The sequence below is a fragment of the Lissotriton vulgaris genome, chromosome 3_1 (genome assembly GCF_964263255.1).
Source record: "Lissotriton vulgaris chromosome 3_1, aLisVul1.2, whole genome shotgun sequence".
Taxonomy (NCBI): Eukaryota; Metazoa; Chordata; class Amphibia; order Caudata; family Salamandridae; genus Lissotriton; species Lissotriton vulgaris.
The window spans coordinates 1,189,777,259-1,189,798,283 of record NC_141689.1 but is presented as its reverse complement, the minus strand read 5'-3'; the positions used below and the strand labels follow the sequence as shown (position 1 = coordinate 1,189,798,283).

General features: G+C 48.0%; 1 protein-coding gene across 1 annotated transcript in view; it reads left to right on the top strand.

Moving 5' to 3' along the window:
* The window catches only part of SLC49A3 (solute carrier family 49 member 3), a 399,244-nt gene that overhangs the window by 150,324 nt on the left and 227,895 nt on the right, over nt 1-21,025 (top strand). The window contains exon 2 of the mRNA XM_086961652.1: nt 9,616-9,774. Within this exon, the coding sequence (XP_086817778.1) occupies nt 9,616-9,774 (159 nt within the window). The remainder of the gene's footprint in view (nt 1-9,615; nt 9,775-21,025) is intronic.

Genomic DNA, 21,025 nt, shown 5'->3' with positions numbered 1-21,025 from the left:
ATAAAAAAAAATTCTATTTGCCTATCATCGTAGAATTTTTTCTCGTGCGGTCATGAGGATTAGTACTATGCTTTAATTAAATTAATAGACTTCTTCCCTCTTGCACGAAAAGATCCCAAATTTAGGACACAAATGTGTCCGATCAGAGCCCTGCGGCAATTCGGTTTGTACATGCACTTCATTAATGTACACACATACACAAACTCAGGGATTCAGCAATATTATATAGCCAGTGGTGGACTGCCCATTTATTCCACTGGGCTGAAGCCCTCGGAGGCCGGGGTTTGAAGGTAGAGCCGCCGCTGGCACCTGGGCTCTTTTATTCCAGCTTCACCAGGTTAGATCCAGATGGTGCGTCAGGAAGACACTGGATAAAGAGAGAGGAAATACTAAAGGAGAGGGAGAGGAGGAAGAGGTTGGAGCTGGTTTGAATTTTTTTGCCATGGATGCTTTTGGTTCCCAATACGGCCTTGTATGTAGCTATTTTATCTCATAAGAAGGACTATTTTATCTCAAACCGTACTTCAATGTACGCCTTGTTGTAATAATATTGTATGTTCCCAACAAAATGAATTTGCAGAGGAAGTCAGTGGCAAACATGCCGATTCATCTAAACAAACAGCATGCTTTGCTGTAATCAAAATAGCTTCAATAAACCGTTGAAAAGGAACCACTTTTTAAAAATTATATAGATTATGACAGCACTCACTCAAATAATCTTCCTGCGTTATATTTTCGGCCTTGGGATGACATTCTAAAATATGCGCTTTGAAAACCCGATTTTTGAGCAGGGACTGGCAGCGAGTTCAAAAAATGTATTGCAAAAAGGAAATCTGAAATTTCAGTAGTCTTCTGTAATTTGTTTAATTTATTTGCCCAGTAATGACTATAGGTCCAATTTAGATCTTGGCAGAGGAAACTCCGTCTCAACTGTGCCTGCCAAGACTATGGTCCGCCTGAATGATATAAATGCGGTTGGGCCATAGTTTTACTCAGTCTCCCCAGTGGTCAAACTTCTACTGTGGCCAGATGGAGTAAGGGGTTTTGTAGGTTTGAAAACAAGGAGAGGGGCTCAAACAATCCAAAGACACAGAGCACCTAAATTGACAAGCAAATAAAAAGATTCCCTTTGGACTACACAGTTTCAAATCACTCCACTCAATATCAATACTGTCACTCTCTATTATATTTCATACTTGGAAAACCTCCATAAGGAATACAACGAAACAATAATTAAAAAAATATTTATACATTTAATCGAAATTCAAGAAAAAAATCACAATGTCAGATCATTAGGTTAAGTGCATAATAAAAACATGTAAAAGTCACAAAATTCCCTCTAGTCAGCAAGGACAGACAAATTCTTCAATGCATACATCCTACATAGCACAATACATAGTTATAGCAAAACTCAGACACTATTTGGAAGGATCATACTTATGGCAAATCAGCTGTGCCTTTGCAGAGTTAATTCGAGAAGATTGTAAACAAGGCAAGGGGCAATAGGATCTGGCCTCTATATTTCTTGTCCCAATTAGAATTTAACAGAAATGTTTTGCGTTGATGCGTTTTGGTGGGGCCAAATCGATAATGCCACCTTCTTCAGGACTTGAATAAATAATATTCCTTTCTTTTATTTCTGAGGTTCAATACGTATATCTTAGTTTGACTCCTATTGTCTCATATATTAAGAAGATCCAGTTGGTCGAGGCCGGATACACGGTAGGATGGCACACGCCTTAACAATTGTGTGTGAAGGGTTTCAGTTGCCTTCGTATTAACTCACACTTCTGGTATTAAAATAAATTTAAGGACTCTTTAATTCTACAATCCTTTGATTTTAATGAAGATTCTTAAATATGTACCGTTGTCACAACTGTCAGTGACACTTTAGTCTTTCAGATGTAGACTACTGTTTGAGCTTTTTCTTTTTTAAGAAAACTTGGGCTCGATAAGCTCCTGTAATGCTGCTAAACACCTCTGTACACCGCGTGTGTTCGCCAGTTTCTTCACCGGCGAACACACGCGGTGTACGGAGGTGTTTAACAGCATTACAGGAGCTTATCGAGCCCAAGTTTTCTTTAAAAACTGAGTGGAACAGTAGGGTAAGTGTTGGATAGCATAGGGGTAAAAATTACTATTCCCACTCCACTGAAGGCAACAGTAGGATAAGTGCTGGATAGCGGAGGGGTGAATTTTGTTATTCCCACTCCGGTGAGTGCAACAGTAGGGAAAGTGCTGTATAGCAGAGGGGTAAAGATTTTTATTCCAACTCCGGAGAGTGAAACCGTAAGGAAAGTGTTATAGCAGAGGAGTAAAAATTACTATTCCCATTCCAAAGAGTGTAACAGTAGTGAAAGTGTTAGATAGCAAAGGGGTAAAAATTAGTATTCCCACTCCAGCGAGTGCAGCAGTAGGGAAAGTGTTGGATAGCGGAGAGGTAAAAATTACTATTCCCACTACAGTGAGTGCAACAGTAAGGAAAATGCTGGATAGCGGAGAGGTAAAAATGTATATTCCCACTCCAAAGAGTGCAACATTAGGGAAAGTGTTGGATAGAGGAGAGACAAAAATGACTATTTATTTTTTAATGCAGCCCTGTTCACTTTAAGGAAAAGATACTGCATTAAAAAATGTTTTACTTTATTTAAATGTGATCACAAACATGAGGGTCTGCTGATGGCATTCAATCATAGTAAGTCGCAATTTGGGAACTACTTCCATGAATATTGAGGAGGTTGGTTGGATTTACGACTCACAATAAATCAGAATTTTGTGAAACAACACAGGTTGTTTTTCAAAATTCTTTTACGTTTGCAAAAAGTTGGTGTGTATTTTGGGAATGGAAATGTTGTACTGTAGGCCCTTATTCTTTAAATAGTGTAAAGACTGCTTTATGTGCACTATTTTTGACATTTACGAGTACGTGGAGACACAATTGGGCCATTTAAGCAAATTTGAAGTGGTGATTGTGTGAAGCAGTTTCTGGGCTGTCTTCTTAGCTGATAGCTTGCAGGCTGTTGTTCTCTTGCAGATTTACCCCTTTGTTGTTCCAGATGCTCCATTTGGTCTCATTCTGCTTCACCATTTCAAGGCTTGGAGGACATAGATTTTGGGCCACTGGTGTAGCTTCCTTGCGTCATTGGGCTTACCTCCACTTCAAGTGACTGACATCCACACTGGCTTATGCATCCACGAGCAGAGCGGAAGGTTATGGGCAACTACCAGTAGCACCTTCCCTATTCAAACCACAAAAGTGTCTATGGACAACAATGAGTAGGTCCTCTGTCTCTGTCTTAGCTGGTCCAGCAATTGCACTCCATATAATATGCACCTGGAGGTTTAGCAGTGACTCAAATAGATTGATCCGCCGCCATTTTAATGTATAGTCCATCTAATGCTTCCCTGTTGATTTAATAGAACCTCTAATGAAAAGGGTAGGTGCTCATGTTATTAAATAATTGGGCATTTTAGTGTTTTGCACCGTGAAGTGCTCGCTAGCCACATGGCACCATTTCCATAACTGCTCATTCAGCTCATGCTGACAGCGGTTTATACCTATCAGAGTATTGCTTTATCTGAGCACAGCAAGACTCCTCACTATGATTATTGCCACATAAGGGGCAGAAAAGATTAAATCAAAGATGGCCACCATGTTAGATGTAGAAAATTGCCTTGAGTGTCACATGGCGGGAGTGCTAGATTGTAACGGCAATAATTGTTGCACTGAAAAAGCAAAGAAAGGCAGCTGTGTAATACTGGCTACTGTTGTGTTGGCTGGTTTAGTAAGTGGTATGATGGGGAATTGCTCTCCCCCAAAAACCGGACAATGAAAGTTTGAAATATTTCACGCTTACCCTTTCAAAGCCTATGGTTGTTTAGGAAAATTAGTTGAAAATTGTGCTGTAAAAATCATTGTTTTTTTCCAGATTTTTAAAGAACTCTCTGTTTGGAGCTGTGATTTCTGAAAAAATACCCCCTTTTCGAAATGAAAATTCTGTTATTCAGCGTTCACCTCAATATGTAGCTCCTCGTTCCCACACTAACATGAAGGACTGTCCCCTCCATGATCGTGTATACTCTATTTTACCCTCTCACTCACCGCTGGCTACCTTTTCCTGCTCACCTTTTCCTTACTTTTACACATTTTTTGTTGTTTTCGTATCTTGATATTCGCACTTGTGTTCTTTACGCAGTACGGACACCCTCCCGAGTAAGAGTAGCGCTATATATGTAAATACATGATTGAAAAATAAATAAAATGTCCTTAAGAAATGCTTTTTTTTAATACAATGTGGAGTAATTGTGTAATTTGTACGAATGAAATAAAGTTTAGTCCTTAAAATCCATAGATTTAAGAATAAGTTGTAAGCAGCCTTGAAACAACTCAATATTTCATGGTCCGCCACAGTTACTGGGGGATTTGTTCCTTGTTCAGCTGCTGAGAAATGTATGTGCCAATAAGACATGACATGTCGGTGTATCGTTGAACCAGTGATGTACGGCTAACAAATCATGCTTATCTAATACATTGTGCCTTCACGGAAAAAGTCTAAGCATAAACTCTTTGAAAGGAGGCAAACATCATTTTCAAATAATGTCAGGATGTGTTATAATGCCCACCATTGTTCAAAGACCAGGGATTATCCAGAAACATAAAATTGCAGCAGACTTTATTTTTTCGGGGGAGTTTAATACAGAGTGAACTCAACTCTAAGGGAGAGGCAAATACGTTTTAAGGTAGGGGCAAAGTGGGCTCTGACCTTTCAAGTGTTTTTCAAGCTCTGTTGTGTAGAGTTTTGCCTTGATTACCTTGAATAATTCTTAAAAACATTGGTTTAAATTCCCTTTCCTTTATTTTTAATGTCTGTGATGTGTAGGGGGGTCTATTACAGACATTTTACAGAGAAATGTTGTGTTTATGTTCTATGCAACATCCATAAAAAAGGTTTCTTTTTTAACAAAACGGGATCTCCCATGTGAGAAATGGGAGGGTGTCATAGAGATTACTTGTAGTAATATTAGTAAGCTGCTGCAGTGGTACAATATTGAAAGCACAGTCACTATCCCTGAATAATAGATGTAAACACATTTAGAATTTGTATGAGTTCACTTGTTCACTGTCAGTGAACTGGCCAAAGACGGCATGAAAGAGCTGAATTTGGATAAAAAATGTGAACAGTAAGAGGGGCCCCCAAAATTCATTTGGCAGAGGGCCCTCAATCTGCTTCCTTTTACTCCCCTCTGTGTTGCCTGGGCCGTACTCACAAGTAATGTTTTCTCCACCCTGGCTGATTGTGCCATTGATATTTCCTTTATACCTTCAGAGTTCTTGTTAGACCTGGCACCTTGACGTGAGTTTCCCTTCCACTTTTTGCTGATGTGCCTCAGATGTTTTTGCTGGTGTCCGCTGCTCAGGGCACTGCGCCACGGCCAATCCGTGCCGCAGTGCAAGTGCTCCCAATGTAAAGTGTAACTATGATTGATGTTCCTGATTGGTTTATTGGATTTACTGTCAGTCCCCTGTAAAGTGCACCAGGAGTGCCAGGGCTTGTAACTGCCAATACTGCTAGTGGGCCTGCAGCGCTGGTTGCGCCACCCACAGAAGCAGCCTTTTAAAATATGTCGAGGGTCTCCCACTGCAGAACCTGCGTGCAGTCTGGTACTGTCATGCTGGCTTGGCAAAGTGCACACACTTGCCAGCCCCTAAACCTTCCCTTAACTTCATATTAGTCACCCCTATGGTAGGCCCACGGCAGGGTGCAGTGCAAGTGTAAGGTAGGACATGCTCTGATGTGTGTGGCATGTCCTAATAGTGAATTACAGCCAAATTCGTTTTTCACTATTGTAAGGCTACCTGTTCTCTTAGGCCAAGATGGGCTGCTGGAATTATTACACTCTATAATCCCAGCAGGCTCAGGGAACATGGTAGAAAGTAAAGTTTAGTATGCCTGAACTCAGAATATTTAAATACTTCTTTTAGTAAAGTTTATTTTAATATCCTGTGTTTGCAAATGCTACTTTTAGAAAGCTAGCATTTGCTTGCCTAACCATTTCAGCCCACCTCTGCTAGGATGTGTATCTGACTGTCTGGGATATGCGAGTGACAAGGCTGGGGATGACAGGTGGTGAATGCCAGGATTACACCTTGGTGGGAGGTGGGAGTGCCCCTGGACTCTGAATAGGGCTGTGCTCTGCCACCACAATGCTGGCTCCGCCCCCTGGGGAGCGACTGATGACTCAGTCAGACACCTGGCCCAGGAGAGGCGAAGCACTGTCAACAAGGTACTCCTGGCTGCCCCTGTCCACACAATGCTGGCTCCACCTCCTGTGGAGCGTCTGATGGGCCTGCCCCTCACACTGAAAGCAGAAACCAGAGTACACCCAACAAAGTGCTCAGAGACTGAAAGAAGTTATGCAGAGGCCCCCCTGGCCTGCAAGAACAAAGAAAATGCTGTATAAAAGTAGGAGCCCTGCTCCTTGGAGATCAGATCCTGTTTGCGCTAAAGAAGAAACTCTGCCCGAAGAGAAGGACCTGGAAAAGCCACAAGGAGGACTCCTGTCTCTAATCCTGAGAGACTGGCCTAAGGTGGGTGCCTTGCTGCAGAAGGAGAGAAGGACAAAGACTAAAGAGACTTTACTTTATTTTCAACTTGTGCCAAACTTCTACAAAGATCTCCAAGGGCTTGCTGTTGAACTTGCCCCCTGAACTGCGCCCCAGGAACAGTGGGCGCTATCCCCCCCTGGAAGAGGAACAACTGCTGTGTATTTTTGACCCTGCATCGCTGCCCTAAAGAACCTGTGCTAACCCCTGTCCTGCCGAGCACCGTGAATTCCTGCCGCCGCGCCGCAGCTCGCTCCGCAAAGGTCAGCGCTGTCTGACCCCAGCACTGTGACTGTCTCACCGAGTGGAAGAAACAACGAAAAGCAGAGGACCTGTCCGGTCCGATCACCGCCTTCTGCTGCCCCCGCACCGTGGAAAGTAAAGAAAAGACGGACTAGCAGTACAGGTTCGCATCCTGAGGAAAAGCCCTGCAGTAACCTTCGAAATCCGCTGCACATGTCTCCAGGCGAACCCAGGACTCAGCCCTTGTGAGCCTGTGTAGGCAGAGCACCGAGACTTGGAAAAGAGGAGAGATGTGAAACAAGAATTGGTGAAACCAATAAGGTTTACCTACGCAAGCGCAATTGGCTTTGCCAATATGTTTTAGCAATGCTGTACACCATAATGCCTGCTGTTCAGTATGGTAAAAGTTAGTGGGGTAAAAGACCTTTGGCGTGGAGTGTCGTAAAGTGGAGTAGAGTGGAGTGTTGTAGTGTTATGGAGTGGCGTAGAGTGGCATGGAGTGAAGTACAGTAGAGTTGAGTGGTAGGAGTGAAGTGTGCAGGGAGTAGAGTGTAGTAGTGTGGAAGGGCATAGAGTTGAGTACAGTGTCAGAGTTGAGTAGAGTGTTGTAGAATGGAGTGGCATCGAGTGTCTTAGAGCAGAGTGGAGAATCATCGGGAGTGTTGCGTAGAGAGAAGTAGAGTCGAATAGACTGTCGTAGAGTGGAGTGGAGTGGCGTGGAGCACTGTATTATAAAACAGAGTGGAGTGAAGTGGCATGGAGTGTCCTAGAGGGAGTTGCATAGAGTGTTGTAGAGTGGAGTAGTGTCGTAGAATGGTATAGAGTGGAGTAGAGTGCTGTAGAGTGGAGTGGTATAGAGTGGAGTAGATTGTCATTCTAAATACCCTTGTCATTGCCCCAGTATTATATTTCCTCAGGGTCTTGTAACCCTGAGTACACCTTTCAATGCACAGCTCTGTAGGAGCACAGTCTTAGACTAGCGATTTGTCGTGCTTGATTTAAACATACCAGAGAATGCACAGGACGGAACCTAAGATCTCTTATTTGTTAAATTCCTATCTTCCTTGCTTTTGCACTGGCTAGATTCCCTTAGGCAAGGATCACTGGCAGCGCTGCTCTGACATCACTGACAGAAGAGAGACACTGCAGCAGTAAGGAACACAAAGTCAGTTTAAGACCTGACTTGCACTGGCTGCCTGGAGAGAGCAATGTCTGCCATGAGTCTGACGTAAGGTGCAAAGATCTGACATCCTCCGTTGAACGTCAGAACAGGTAACTAGAGTCATGCTGGCAGAGCAGTTTAAATGTATGTATGTGTATGTATAGGCATTTATATAGCGCACTACTTACCCGGAGGGTCCCAAGGCGCTTCGACCGCTGCGAAACCCTTCCTGGCTTCCCTGAGAGATGGTCCCTTAATGGGTATCTCCAGGGTGAGACCAGGCATCCCCGGCGGTCTGGTGGGGCCCTTAGTGAAGATGAGGCAAGCTAATGCCCAGAGTTGCCGAGTGTGATCGCTGATCAGAGTGGGCACCGAGGCGAGAGAATTATCGAGTCCGCTGACCCTGGTCCAGAAACCTGCCGCGCCGGGAATCGAACCCTGGTCCCGGGCCGTCCTCTGCTCTCGGGTCTGCCGCCTCTAACCAGTGAGCCACACTACTTCACTTGTGAGGCCGGGACCTGTAATGCTGGAGGTCAATTTTAAAATAAACTCTAGACTGACTTAAGTTGACTCCAGCCTGGGCCTCTCACACACCACCAGTGATATGGCAACCTGACCTGACTGGCACGACTTGAAAGAGCCACTACCCAACCCTGAGAAAAGATTGGGGGCTGCTTCACCCCATACACACCCCTGAAGATACGCTCCTGTCCCTGACCTTAAAGTGCCAGCTCAAATCGCATGAGAAACTGCACTGTAATGAAGACAAGGTAGACTTCAGGAGCCGTCAATATACTGTAGTTTAAGTGTCATAGATATATTTTAGAAATACTGCATGCCCCCCATTAAAGAAAGCACGCCTTTCATTTTTAAGACTGATATTCATCGAGAGGGGGATTTGCACCTGTCGAACGCCAATAAGAGGAGCCTTGACCCTACAGACCCTCGGTTAAACTGCAAACTTTTGAAATTTTTGCAATTTCGTGACAAATTACTCAAACAGGCCCCTGAGGGCACAGCTCTAGCACGAGAAAGCGGGTCCGCATAACGATCAAACAATAAGAAGGGTGTGAGCAGAAGACAGTTAGCTGTATGACTCTTTTAAAATGTCGGACTCCGGTATTTTACACAAATCGAAATAAAACTTAACTTGTCATCTTCACACACAATGATACTTTATAATAACTCCGTCGAAAGTTATTGGTCATTTATTTGAAGAAAACGAAACAATAACACCTGAGATGCTAAATGTTATTATTTTGTATTGTTGAAATAATAATGTGAACGCTTAAGAAATGGACAAACCAGAAAATTAATCATGAATTATTTTATTCGAAACAGTTTTTATTATTTGGTATTATCTGTAAAATATTGTGACGGTTTTTATTAACTTATAACAATCAAAAAATGAAATTGAAACTGACATTGTTTTCACTGTCAAAAACAAGTAACATAATATGCGACGCTTTCTACTTAACACTGCAACTTTCTGTCTCCATCTTCACCAAACCACTACTACATCCTTCTCCATCTCCTCTGTTAGACTTAATATGCAATGGAGTGAGAGCAAATATTCACCTTTCCTCATGATTTTGTTGTCTTGCAGTTATGGCTTAGTTTTGCTCCAGTCGCTGACATTACTGCAAAATTCTTTGACATCACCATGGATCAAGTCAACTGGTTATCACAAGTATACCTTATACTAGCCATCCCATTTGGGCTTTGTACGATGTGGGTGCTGGATATAATGGGACTGAGAACTGCTGTAAGTTTTATTTCAAATACCTATCTAAAATATATGATATTTTTTCGTAATATGTCTGAACTAGGTCATGTTATTTGAAATAACAATGTGTGAGGGTAGAGCATTCATTTACAAATGCTGTTAGGTTGATGACGAATAATCAGGATTGTATTAGAGATAATTATGTGTAAACAGACACTACAAATACTCAAAATATTGTATGGAGCACCACCCTCCTACTCTGTCTATATGGAATTTGAAGAAAATGGTCTGTATAGGAGTGCTGCCATGTTTACAAAGGAACTCAAGCTGAATTATATGCTTTGCTCCAGGAGTCCTAAAAGTATTTTTTTTTCTGAATTTGGGGCTGACCTCTTGACCTTCAGTAGTGATGTTAACAGTTGATTAGGAACATACATGATAACTATCTACTGCAAATAAACTGATGCGTAAACTAAGGCTTTGGCTTAACTCTACAAAGTTTGACTTTCCCACCGACAGATTCCTGAACTTAGTTCAGTGCACCAGCGCTTGACTATGAAAGTACAGGTTATTGTAGCCCCACGCAACCCCACTCAAAACATAGTTGATGTGGTGTCCATGCTTTCCTGATAATTAACAGTCCCTTAACAAGGGGCCAAGGATGCAGTGGTAATTCAGACTCAATTTTGTTCCTTAGAATAGCAAACACAAGTTCTGCACTAAAAAAAGACACATTATGTTTGAAATGTGTTTTAGTTGAACAGTCCCATACAGTTGCTCAGTACTTGTAAAATAACCAAACAGAATGTTATTAAAATAGCACTGATGCATGTTACTAAAAAGAAAAATAATATGAACATTTCTAACATAGCTGAAATATCTTTTGGCAACCAACACCCTAAAGTCTACTTCTATGAGCTATACTATTGGAGGAAGGAGTAGCTTAACTTGCATCTGGAGTTTTGTAGGATTCAGCACTTTGCATACCTGTTTACAGTAAGTAGATGTCATTATCAGTAGCCAGGAGAGACTGTTCTCTCAAAAGGAAAACAAATATCAGCTAGACTCAGCTCCTCTCCTCTCAGACTTGGCTTGGTATCAGCTCTGAGCGTAGGACTCCGTGCTGAGGGAGTTCAGCAATCTGGTAATCTCTGTCAGTATCTTGTGCGATAAACTGGATGAGGGACCTCTCTGACTGAGTGGCCAATTGATGGACCTATTATGCTGTTGCTCACCAATCTTATCTTGCATAGGGGATTTTTGAGGAATTTCTGACATACCTTGCATCCATCAATATGTTAGTCTTAAGACACACTAGTATAAGCAAGTGTGGTAAAAAAATATGTCAATTCAGACTACATTGTTTGTTATTTTCACTATCTGACCTTGAAATATACATACCAAGGCACTTGTCCCAGACTGATGTCTCATTAGGTGTCTTATCAATGTCATTATCTGGATGATTTGACACTTTCACAGGGCCTTTGAAGTATAAGATAGGCAGACATGGAGTCTTGTTGTGCTCAAAATGGAGTCTGACCATAGGGTCTTTATGTCAAACAATATTCTTATATTTATTTGCAGCATATGCATTCATTGTAGTCTCACTGAAGTAAATAAAAAAAGTGAAGTGTTCAAAAAATTGAATGATGGTCGGCTTGAATTAACCAATTACTTTGGCTACATCCCAGTTCATCCTTATTTTGCACACCATGCAACCCCAGTTTGGACCCAGCCATATTCAAATCAGTCTTGACCCTGTCCAGTGGAAAAGTCCAGCCCAACCTACCAGGCCAAGTCCTCCCTGAACCAGAACACAAGCAATCCAAGACCAGTTTTGCCCGTAATAGACTTCCATAGCTTGGTTACAGGGGCAAAGTGTACACCCATGATCTATGTCTGGACATACCCATCCTACTTTGGGCGTCTCACTGAAATGTACAAAAAAGTGATGGATGGAACGTGTGAATTAGTCTCAGCCACTAGTAATTACTCAGGCTGCATATTCCCAATCATTGCTATTTTGCACACCATGCCACCCACCCATATGCAAATCAGTCTAGACCCTTTTCCAATAGGAACAGTCCGGTCCGAACTGCAAGGCAAGGTCCTCCCCTAACTGGAACATAAGCAAATCAATAAGAGATTCACTCTTATTAGGACTTATCAGTCTGTTTAGTTTAGTTTTAGTTTATTTTATTGCATTGATTAATTAAAATCTTAGCAGTCCACACATCAATATAAAATTTGTAAATAAAATACATGTATACCTTGATTTCATATTTCCTTAAAAGCGTGGTGCACATGTTTTAAAATCGAACGATTACTAAGTGAAATACATACCGTTTATTTACGATAGGAGTAAAAAGGGGTAACGCCCAATCTGGTGGCAGCCCCAGTGTCCATAGCTCTGACAGTCTGTTGTATAGTCTTAACGACTGAAGTTAGGGTCAGGGCGTGAAGGGGGTCGAGGAGAGTTACCGGACAAGGTGGCATGGGCGGTGGGAGTTAGGCTTAGACTTATCAGTCTGGTGTAGCTTGTTTCCCCACACAAATGTGAGAGATGCCTTATATCCGAAAGGGACAAGGTCAGTTAAAATCAAAACAAAACAGAGTCCCTCTTGTGTCACTTATTCTAATAATGTATTCAATAGAATAAAGCCTTGCATTCTCGTTCTGACTCTCTACTACATTCACTCCAATATCTACACACTGAACTTCTTTATGTGTAAGAATGTCTCATTTGTTAGAGTATAAAAAATATATTTATTAAAATCACTGTGTTGCTATATTAAACGACACATACATTGATTTGTTCATTTTTTTAATTGTGCTAGCTCTGTGTATTTTTATGGTGAAATTATGTAGACAACTTTACATGCTTAAAGTGATATCTATTTGTCTTGATGGTGAAATTACCTATAGAAATGTATGAATTGTGTTTTTAATTTTGATGGTATCTATATATATATATATGATTTCTACCTGAAGAAAGTCTATTTGTGACCAATACAAAGGAATGTATTTGCCGTTTTAATATAGCAACACAGTGTCTTGCGGATCATGTATGATGACTACATCCAGAGATGGCACGCTGCCTCTTCCAAGAATTAGTAGAATTTTGGCTCGATCTGTTCTCCACTGCTGAGAACACACAATGACAGTACTTCTATGGGTTGAAGTTTTCAAAGTGGCTCTTGCTCGGAGACACATTTGGTCTTGAGTGGAATTCAGGAGTCCTGTATGCCTTTTCAAGTTTTCAAGAAGATCAAGACAAACTGGGCCCAAGGCATTCTAGTGGCTCCGGGTTGGGCATGGAGAGTATGGTATGACAAACTCCCAACATGACCATCAGTCCTGTGATCAGGCTGCCCCTTCAGGAGAATCTGCTGTCGCAGCAACAGGGTAGGGTCCTTCTGACTCTCCACCTTAATGCTTGAATGTTAGACGGGAAACCTGAGGGTCGGCCGAGCAAGGGAGAGAGACCTCCTGGCGAGGGTCCTTTCCTCAGATCGGACGGACGGGCAACCACCCCCCCCACAGATGGGCACCACACAAAGATAGGTTCTCAACACTTTTATCAGTATTCTTAGGCAGGTTATCGTAATGATACAGAAAGAGCAGGATACTGGGATCCCTGCAATTCTAGTCTCTGTGGGAAGGGGGTAGCGGGACAGTCTCCGTAGCGGTCTGGTGCAGGGGTATCGGGCGGACAACTCTCAATCCTCGAGCTGGAGGGTTCTATGGTAAGGGCCGCGGCAGCGCCAGCAGGCCTTCAAGGATAGTTCATGAAGGTGAGCCGCGGCAGCGCCAGCAGGCTTTCAAGGATGGTTCATGAAGATGAGCCGCGGCAGCGCCAGCAGGCCTTCAAGGATAGTTCACGAAGATGAGCCGCGGCAGCGCCAGCAGGCCTTCAAGGATAGTTTACAAAGATGAGCCGCGGCAGCTCCAACAGGCCTTCAAGGATAGTTTACAAAGATGAGCCGCGGCAGCTCCAACAGGCCTTCAAGGATAGTTCACGAAGATGAGCCGCGGCAGCGCCAGCAGGCCTTCAAGGTTAGTTTACGAAGATGAGCTGCGGCAGCGCCAGCAGGCCTTCAAGGATAGTTCACGAAGAGGAGCCGCGGCAGCGCCAGCAGGCCTCCAAGGATGAGTTCGCCTCGGGGTCTCGACTCCAGGATACAACTGCCTTCCTGCTCTGGAGTTGCCCCAGTTATAGGTCTGGCGCCCTTTGATGTCCGGACCCTCGCACTGGGAGGTCGGGGGGTCCGGGATGGGAGAGTCCAGACACCCAGCAGGGTGGTGGAGCTAGCGCCCAGAGAGGCCGGGGGCGATCGAAACCAGGCGGATGCGGGACCATCGAAACTCCTTCTCCCATTGACTCACCAAGTGGTCTCTTTACCCCCTGGGTGGATGGTGGTGCCTCGATGTCGGGGCTTGGCTGGGCCTGAGGCTGAGGTCGACCCAAGGCCACGAGGCCTGGTCGTGGAGGGTTCAAGATGGCGGCCGGGCCGGAGACGGTGGTCCGGGAAGATGGTCCGGGCCAGCCGAGAAGGTTGCGGATATGAGTCTGAGTTCCGTCGCGGAAGAGCTGGGGGGCGGCCCGGAGGGGCGGAAGGTGCAGCTCTTGTCCGGGGAACAGGGGTAACGGTAGTCCGGGACCCGCCATGCAGGAGGGGTCTGACCACGCCACGAGGCCGGGTCCAACATGCGTCCCCCCCAGCTGAAGGCAGGGAGAGTCACCCATCTCCTTGGGTATTCTCCTCGCCGAGGCGGAAGAAGCGGGACAGGCCGTCTGCATTGGCGTGGTCGTTGCCTGGGCGATGCTCCACAGTGAAGTCCATCCCCTGCAGGGAGATGGACCAACGCAACAGCTTTGGATTCTCTCCTGGCATCTGCATCAGCCATTGCAGAGGTCGGTGGTCCGTTTGCACCCGGAAGTGGGTACCGAAAAGATAGGGTCGGAGTTTCTTGAGGGCCCACACCACGGTGAAGGCCTCTCGCTCTATGGTGCTCCAGCGCTGTTCTCAGGCCAGCAGACGTCGGCTGATGAAGGCTACTGGCTGGTCAACTCCTTCTGCATTGATCTGGGAGAGAACGGCTCCGACGCCGTGATCGGAGGCATCGGTCTGGACTATGAATTCCCGGCTGTAGTCGGGGGCTTGGAGCACGGGGGCGGTGCACATTGCTGTCTTGAGGGTCTCGAAGGCGGCCTGACACTCAGGGGTCCAGTGTACCTTCGGTGGGTGCTTCTTTGACGTGAGTTCTGTGAGGGGCCCCACAATACTGCCATAGTCTTTCACGAAGCGCTCGTAGTATCCGGTGAGCCCCAGGAAGGCTCGGACCTCTGTTTGAGTGACCGGAGGTTCCCAGGCCCGGATGGCGGCGATCTTGGGTTGGAGGGGGGCCACCTGGCCACTTCCCACCTGGTGCCCCAGGTAGGTCACGGTTCCTTGGCTGATTTGGCACTTGCTGGCCTTGATTGTTAGTCCTGCCCGCCGGAGGGCGGCCAAGACCTCCGGGAGGTGTTGGAGATGTTCGGCCCAGTGGAGACTGTACACGGCAATATCGTCCAGATAGGCGGCGCTGAACTCCTCGAGCCCTGCCAGTACCTTGTTCACGAGTCTCTGGAACGTGGCGGGGGCGTTTTTCATCCCGAAGGGCATCACCGTGAAGTGGTAGTGGCCATCAGGGGTGGAGAAGGCGGATCGCTCCTGGTCGCCTGGGGTGAGGCCGATCTGCCAGTAGCCCGCAGTCAGGTCAAAGGTGCTCAGGTAGCGGGCGGCCCCCAGGCGGTCGATCAGCTCATCAGCCCGAGGGATGGGGTGAGCGTCTCTTTGGGTGACGGCGTTCAAGCCCCGGTAGTCCACACAAAATCTGAGTTCGGGGGCGACGCCAGGGGCGGCGGCCTTGGGGACCAGCACGACCGGGCTGGCCCATGGGCTGTCGGAGGGCTCGATCACTCCTAGAGCCAGCATCTTGGATACTTCCGACTGGATGCAGGCGCGTACCCGATCGGGAACGCGGTAGGCCCGGTGCCGTATAGGTGGGCTATCACCTGTGTCGACATCATGGAGGCACCAGGGGGTGACCCCGGGGGTGAGGGAGAATAGATCGGCAAATTGCTATAACAAGTCTTGGCAGCTTTGGCGTTGTGCTGGGGTCAGGGCGGAAGAGAGGTGGACTCCTTCCACGGAGCCGTCTTTTTCGAGAGTCTTCAGGAGGTCAGGTAGGGGCTCGGAGTCCTCTTCAGCCCCACTGTCGGTAGCCATCAGGAGGCTAAGTTCTGAGCGCACAAAGTGAGGCTTAAGTCGGTTGGCATGGAGGACCCGGAGGGGGTTCCTGGGGGACTCCAGGTCTACCAGGTAGGTGACGGGGCCCTTGCGCTCCACCACCTTGAAGGGTCCTGTCCATTTGTCCTGGAGGGCGCAAGGTTCGACCGGGGACATGACCCAGACCTGTTGTCCCGGCTCGAACTCAATGGACGAGGCGTTTTGATCGTACCAACGTTTCATGTCTTCTTGGCTGGCTTCGAGGTTGGCTTTGGCAAGTTCCCTGAACCGCCGAGTCTGGTTCCGGAGGGTCAAGAGGTACCTGTACACATCAGGAGGAGCATTCTGGGGGGTCGCCTCCCATGCCTCTTTGACCAGACTTAGGGGACCCCGGACGGGGTGCCCATACAATAGTTCGAAGGGGCTGAATCCGAGGGACTTCTGTGGGACCTCCCAGTAGGCAAATAGGAGGCAGGGCAGCAACACGTCCCATTGGCGTCGTAGGGGCTCCTCCAGGCCCATGATCATACCCTTGAGGGTGCGATTGAAGCGTTCCACTAGTCCGTTCCCTTGCGGGTGGTAGGGGGTCGTAAATTTGTAGGTGACCCCGCACTGTTGCCATAGGGACTTCATGTATCGGGAGATGAAGTTCGTGCCCCGATCACTGACGACTTCTCGGGGGAAGCCCACCCGCGAGAAGATCCCCATCAGGGCTCGGCCCACCACGGGCGCGGTCACGGTCCGGAGAGGTATGGCTTCGGGATAGCGGGTGGCATGGTCCACCAGGACGAGTATGAACCGGTGACCTTGCGATGTCCGGGGCTCCAGGGGCCTCACAATGTCGATCCCCACCCGTTCAAAGGGAGTGTTGAGGATTGGAAAGGGTTGTAGGGGGACCTTTAGTTTTCGGCTGCTCTTCCCGCTGGCCTGGCAGGTGGGGCAGGCTCGGAAGTGGTTGATCACATCTTTCCTCATTTTGGGCCAGTAGAAATGGGTCATCAGTCGGCTGTAAGTTTTGTCCTGCCCTAGGTGCCCAGCGAGAGGTACATCATGAGCCAGGTTCAGGAGGAAGTCTCTGAATCGGAGGGGGACTACCAGCACCCGGCTGGCCCCTAGCTCGGCAATCTTCTGTTCGCTGTAGAGAAGCTCATTGTCCCAATAGACCCAGTGGGCCCCCGAGGCATCCCCTGCGCTCTGGGCTGCGGCTTGCTGTCGGATCCCCTCGAGGGAGGGACACGCTTTCTGTTCTTGGCGGAACTGTTCTTGAGTGGGGCCACCTTCCTGGCGCCACTGGGCCAGCTCCGGGAGGTCGCGGAGTGGCTTAGATGCTTCGTCGTTGGGCCCCGGTGGACCGGCCTCGGGGGTGGTGTCTTCAGTGATGACGGGCGGTGGAGGTTCGGGCCACTCGGGTTCTTCAGTGGGGGGAATGGCGCGGGCGGCCATGGATCGGGTCGTCGCACAGACCCATTCAGGAAGGCCAAGCATCCCCAGGTGCTCCCTTCGTTCAACGGCCGCCCAGGGGGAGCTCTCCAGGTTGTTTCCCAGGAGGCAGTCTATGGGGGCATCGTCTCGGACGGTCACTTTCAACATGCCCGACACTCCCCCCCCACTCGAAGGGGGCGCGGGCCATCTGGCACAGGCTCTCAGAGTTGTCCGCAGACCATACGGGGCATAGTACGTTGGGCAAGATTTGATCTGGGGTCACCAGATGGCAGCGGACGGCTGTCACACTGGCTCCCGTGTCGCGGAGGGCTTCGGCCCGGTGTCCATTAATGGTGACCCACTGGCTGTACTTCTGTGTGTTGGCCGGGATGGGGGCCCGTGGGACCATGTCTCTTTCGCCTAGACACACCAGGGACATGGCTGCGGGTTCCCACTCGGTCTGGTATTGTTCAGTCTTCGGCTTCTTCTTCGCCTTGTTCCTACCCTAGGGCGACGGCGGTGATCTGGCTGTTTAGCGGACCCGTGGCATGGGAGGGTTGGTTTCTTGGACAGTTGGGGTCATTGGCGTAATGACTGGGTCGCTGGCATTTGTGGCAGGTAACGTGGGGGCGGAATCCCGGTCGTGTCGGAGGGCTTCCTCTTCCGGCCGGGGACGGGGGAGTGCTGGTGGGGGGCACCGTGGCGGTGTCCCTGCCCCGACCCTGGCCTCCTCCTCCGCCTCGCGGACGGTGGAACCCCTGGGAGGCTCGGCCTTGGTCACCCGCCCAGGTCCGGGGGACCCGGGTGCTCTCCCATCGATCCGCTTCAATGGCGAGTTTCCGGGGCTCGGTCAGTTTGCTGTCGAGGAGATGCTGCCTTAGTTCAACGAAACAGTTATTGGAGAGGTGCTCCCACACGATGAGATTGACTAGTTGTTCGTAGGTGGTGACCTGGCTGCCTTTGATCCACCCCTCTAAGGCTCTGCTAAAAAAGTTCACATATTCCACCCAGGTGGTACCGGGGATCCTTTTGCAGTCGCGGAATCGCTGCCGGTACATCTCGAGGGTGAGCCCATAGCGAGTGAGAAGGGCAGTGTTCATATGCTCGTAGGAGGTCATCTCGGCGTCGGGGAGCTGTAGCAGGGCATCTCTTCCTTCGTTGACGAATATCCCCCACAACCCGGCTCCCCAGTCTTTTCGCGGGACACGGTGGGAGGTCATGGCTACTTCGTAGGCCTTAAACCATTGCTGGATGTGGTCGTTCCGGTAGTACTCTCGAACGACATCTTTGGGAATGTGGACCTTGGTGTCCGTATAGGGAGTGGAGCTCTGGTTCTCGGAGACGCCGAGGTCCCTGTTTTGTTTTCTAATTTCTAGTTCTTTTAAACCGCGCTCGTGTTCGTACGCGAGCTTCTTCTCTTCCAGCTCCCTCTGTTTTTTTTTCTCTTCCCGTTCTCCCTGTAATCGTAAGTGTTCAAGGGCTATCCTTTTTTCCGCTAGTTTCAGTTCCCCATCTAAGCGGAGTCTAGCCAGTTCCAACTCGTGGAGCCGGCTCCTTTCTCGTTCTCGGGCCTCCTCGGGAGAGAGGCCCGCGCTTCTCTCTTCCTCGGGGGTAGCAATGGTTTCTGTGGTCGCAATGTTTTCGTTTTGGGGTGGTGATGCTCCCGTCGCCACCCAAGTCTGCAAAGCGTGCTTGAGATCGTCTTTGGTACTTAGTCCCGTGGTAGCGATACCCAAGTCTATGCAGAATTGCTTCAATTCCTTGTGACTGTACTCTTCTAGCCGTTCCATCTGGAATTTTGCGGTTGTTCCGGTTTCTTTTGTCGACATGGTCTCTGTGTGTTTTTCGTTTGTAGTGGGGCGAGTTACTCTCCGTACGATTTGCGTCGGCTCGAATCCCGCCGCTGCCACCAATGTTAGACGGGAAACCTGAGGGTCGGCCAAGCAAGGGGGAGAGACCTCCTGGCGCGGGTCCTCTCCTCAGATCGTACAGACGGGCAACCACCCCCCCACAGATGGGCACCACACAAAGATAGGTTCTCAACACTTTTATCAGTATTCTTAGGCAGGTTATCGTAATGATACAGAAAGAGCAGGATACTGGGATCCCTGCAATTCTAGTCTCTGTGGGAAGGGGGTAGCGGGACAGTCTCAGTACCGGTCTGGTACAGGGGTATCGGGCGGACAACTCTCAATCCTCGAGTTGGAGGGTTCTCTGGTAAGGGCCACGGCAGCGCCAGCAGGCCTTCAAGGATAGTCATGAAGGTGAGCCGCGGCAGCGCCAGCAGGCCTTCAAGGATAGTTCACGGAGATGAGCCGCGGCAGCGCCAGCAGGCCTTCAAGGATAGTTCACGAAGAAGAGTCGCGGCAGCGCCAGCAGGCCTTCAAGGATAGTTTACGAAGATAAGCCGCGGCAGCGCCAGCAGGCCTTCAAGGATAGTTCATGAAGATGAGCCGCGGCAGCGCCAACAGGCCTTCAAGGATAGTTCACGAAGATGAGCCGCGGCAGCGCCAGCAGGCCTTCAAGGATAGTTTACGAAGATGAGCCGCGGCAGCGCCAGCAGGCCTTCAAGGATAGTTCACGAAGATGAGCCACGGCAGCGCCAGCAGGCCTTCAAGGATAGTTTACGAAGATGAGCCGCGGCAGCGCCAGCAGGCCTTCAAGGATAGTTCACGAAGAGGAGCCGCGGCAGCGCCAGCAGGCCTCCAAGGATGAGTTCGCCTCGGGGTCTCTCGACTCCAGGATACAACTGCCTTCCTGCTCTGCAGTTGCCCCAGTTATAGGTCTGGCGCCCTTTGATGTCCGGACCCTCTCACTGGGAGGCCGGGTGGTCCGGGATGGGAGAGTCCAGACACCCAGCAGGGGGGTGGAGCCAGCGCCCAGAGAGGCCGGGGGCGATTGAAACCAGGCGGATGGGGGACCATCGAAACTCCTTCTCCCATTGACTCGCCAAGTGGTCTCTTTACCCCCTGGGTGGATGGTGGTGCCTCGATGTCGGGGCTTGGCTGGGCCTGAGGCTGAGGTCGACCCAAGTAGTTATGGGAAACAAGGGTACCCCTTTAGTCAAAACCTGGGGTTAACGTATGGTTAAAAAGAACAATGGTCATGGGTGGCCTAATAAGGTCCTGGTTGAGACAATTATTTCTAGATGGCCTAAAAAAGGTCCAGATAAGAGAAATTATTTCTGGTAGATAAGTTAAACTTGGGAGACAGTTTTGTAAGGTTACAAACAGAGGAATTTATTAAAGCTTACACAGTTAAGTATTTTCGAATGTTTCAGGTGCTCACACATGTGACAAAAGTGCTTATAGTGACTGAGTGAAATATAAAAAAGCTATATACAAGGTGTCACAAGCAAGGGTATTCCCCGAAAAAATATATACAGTAGGGAAGGGGAGTTTTCCTTGCAAGGGTCGACGGCGTTTCGATCTAACATGACTTTAGATCATCATCAGGACGTGAGCTTTCCTGAAAAGATTAAATTAGAATTTTACTATATCCTTACAAAAACATAGCTTCAAACAATCGAGTGAAGGGTGCTCCCAGTGGCATATAATTCATGCACATTTCTATACATATAGAAATAGGGCCAACCG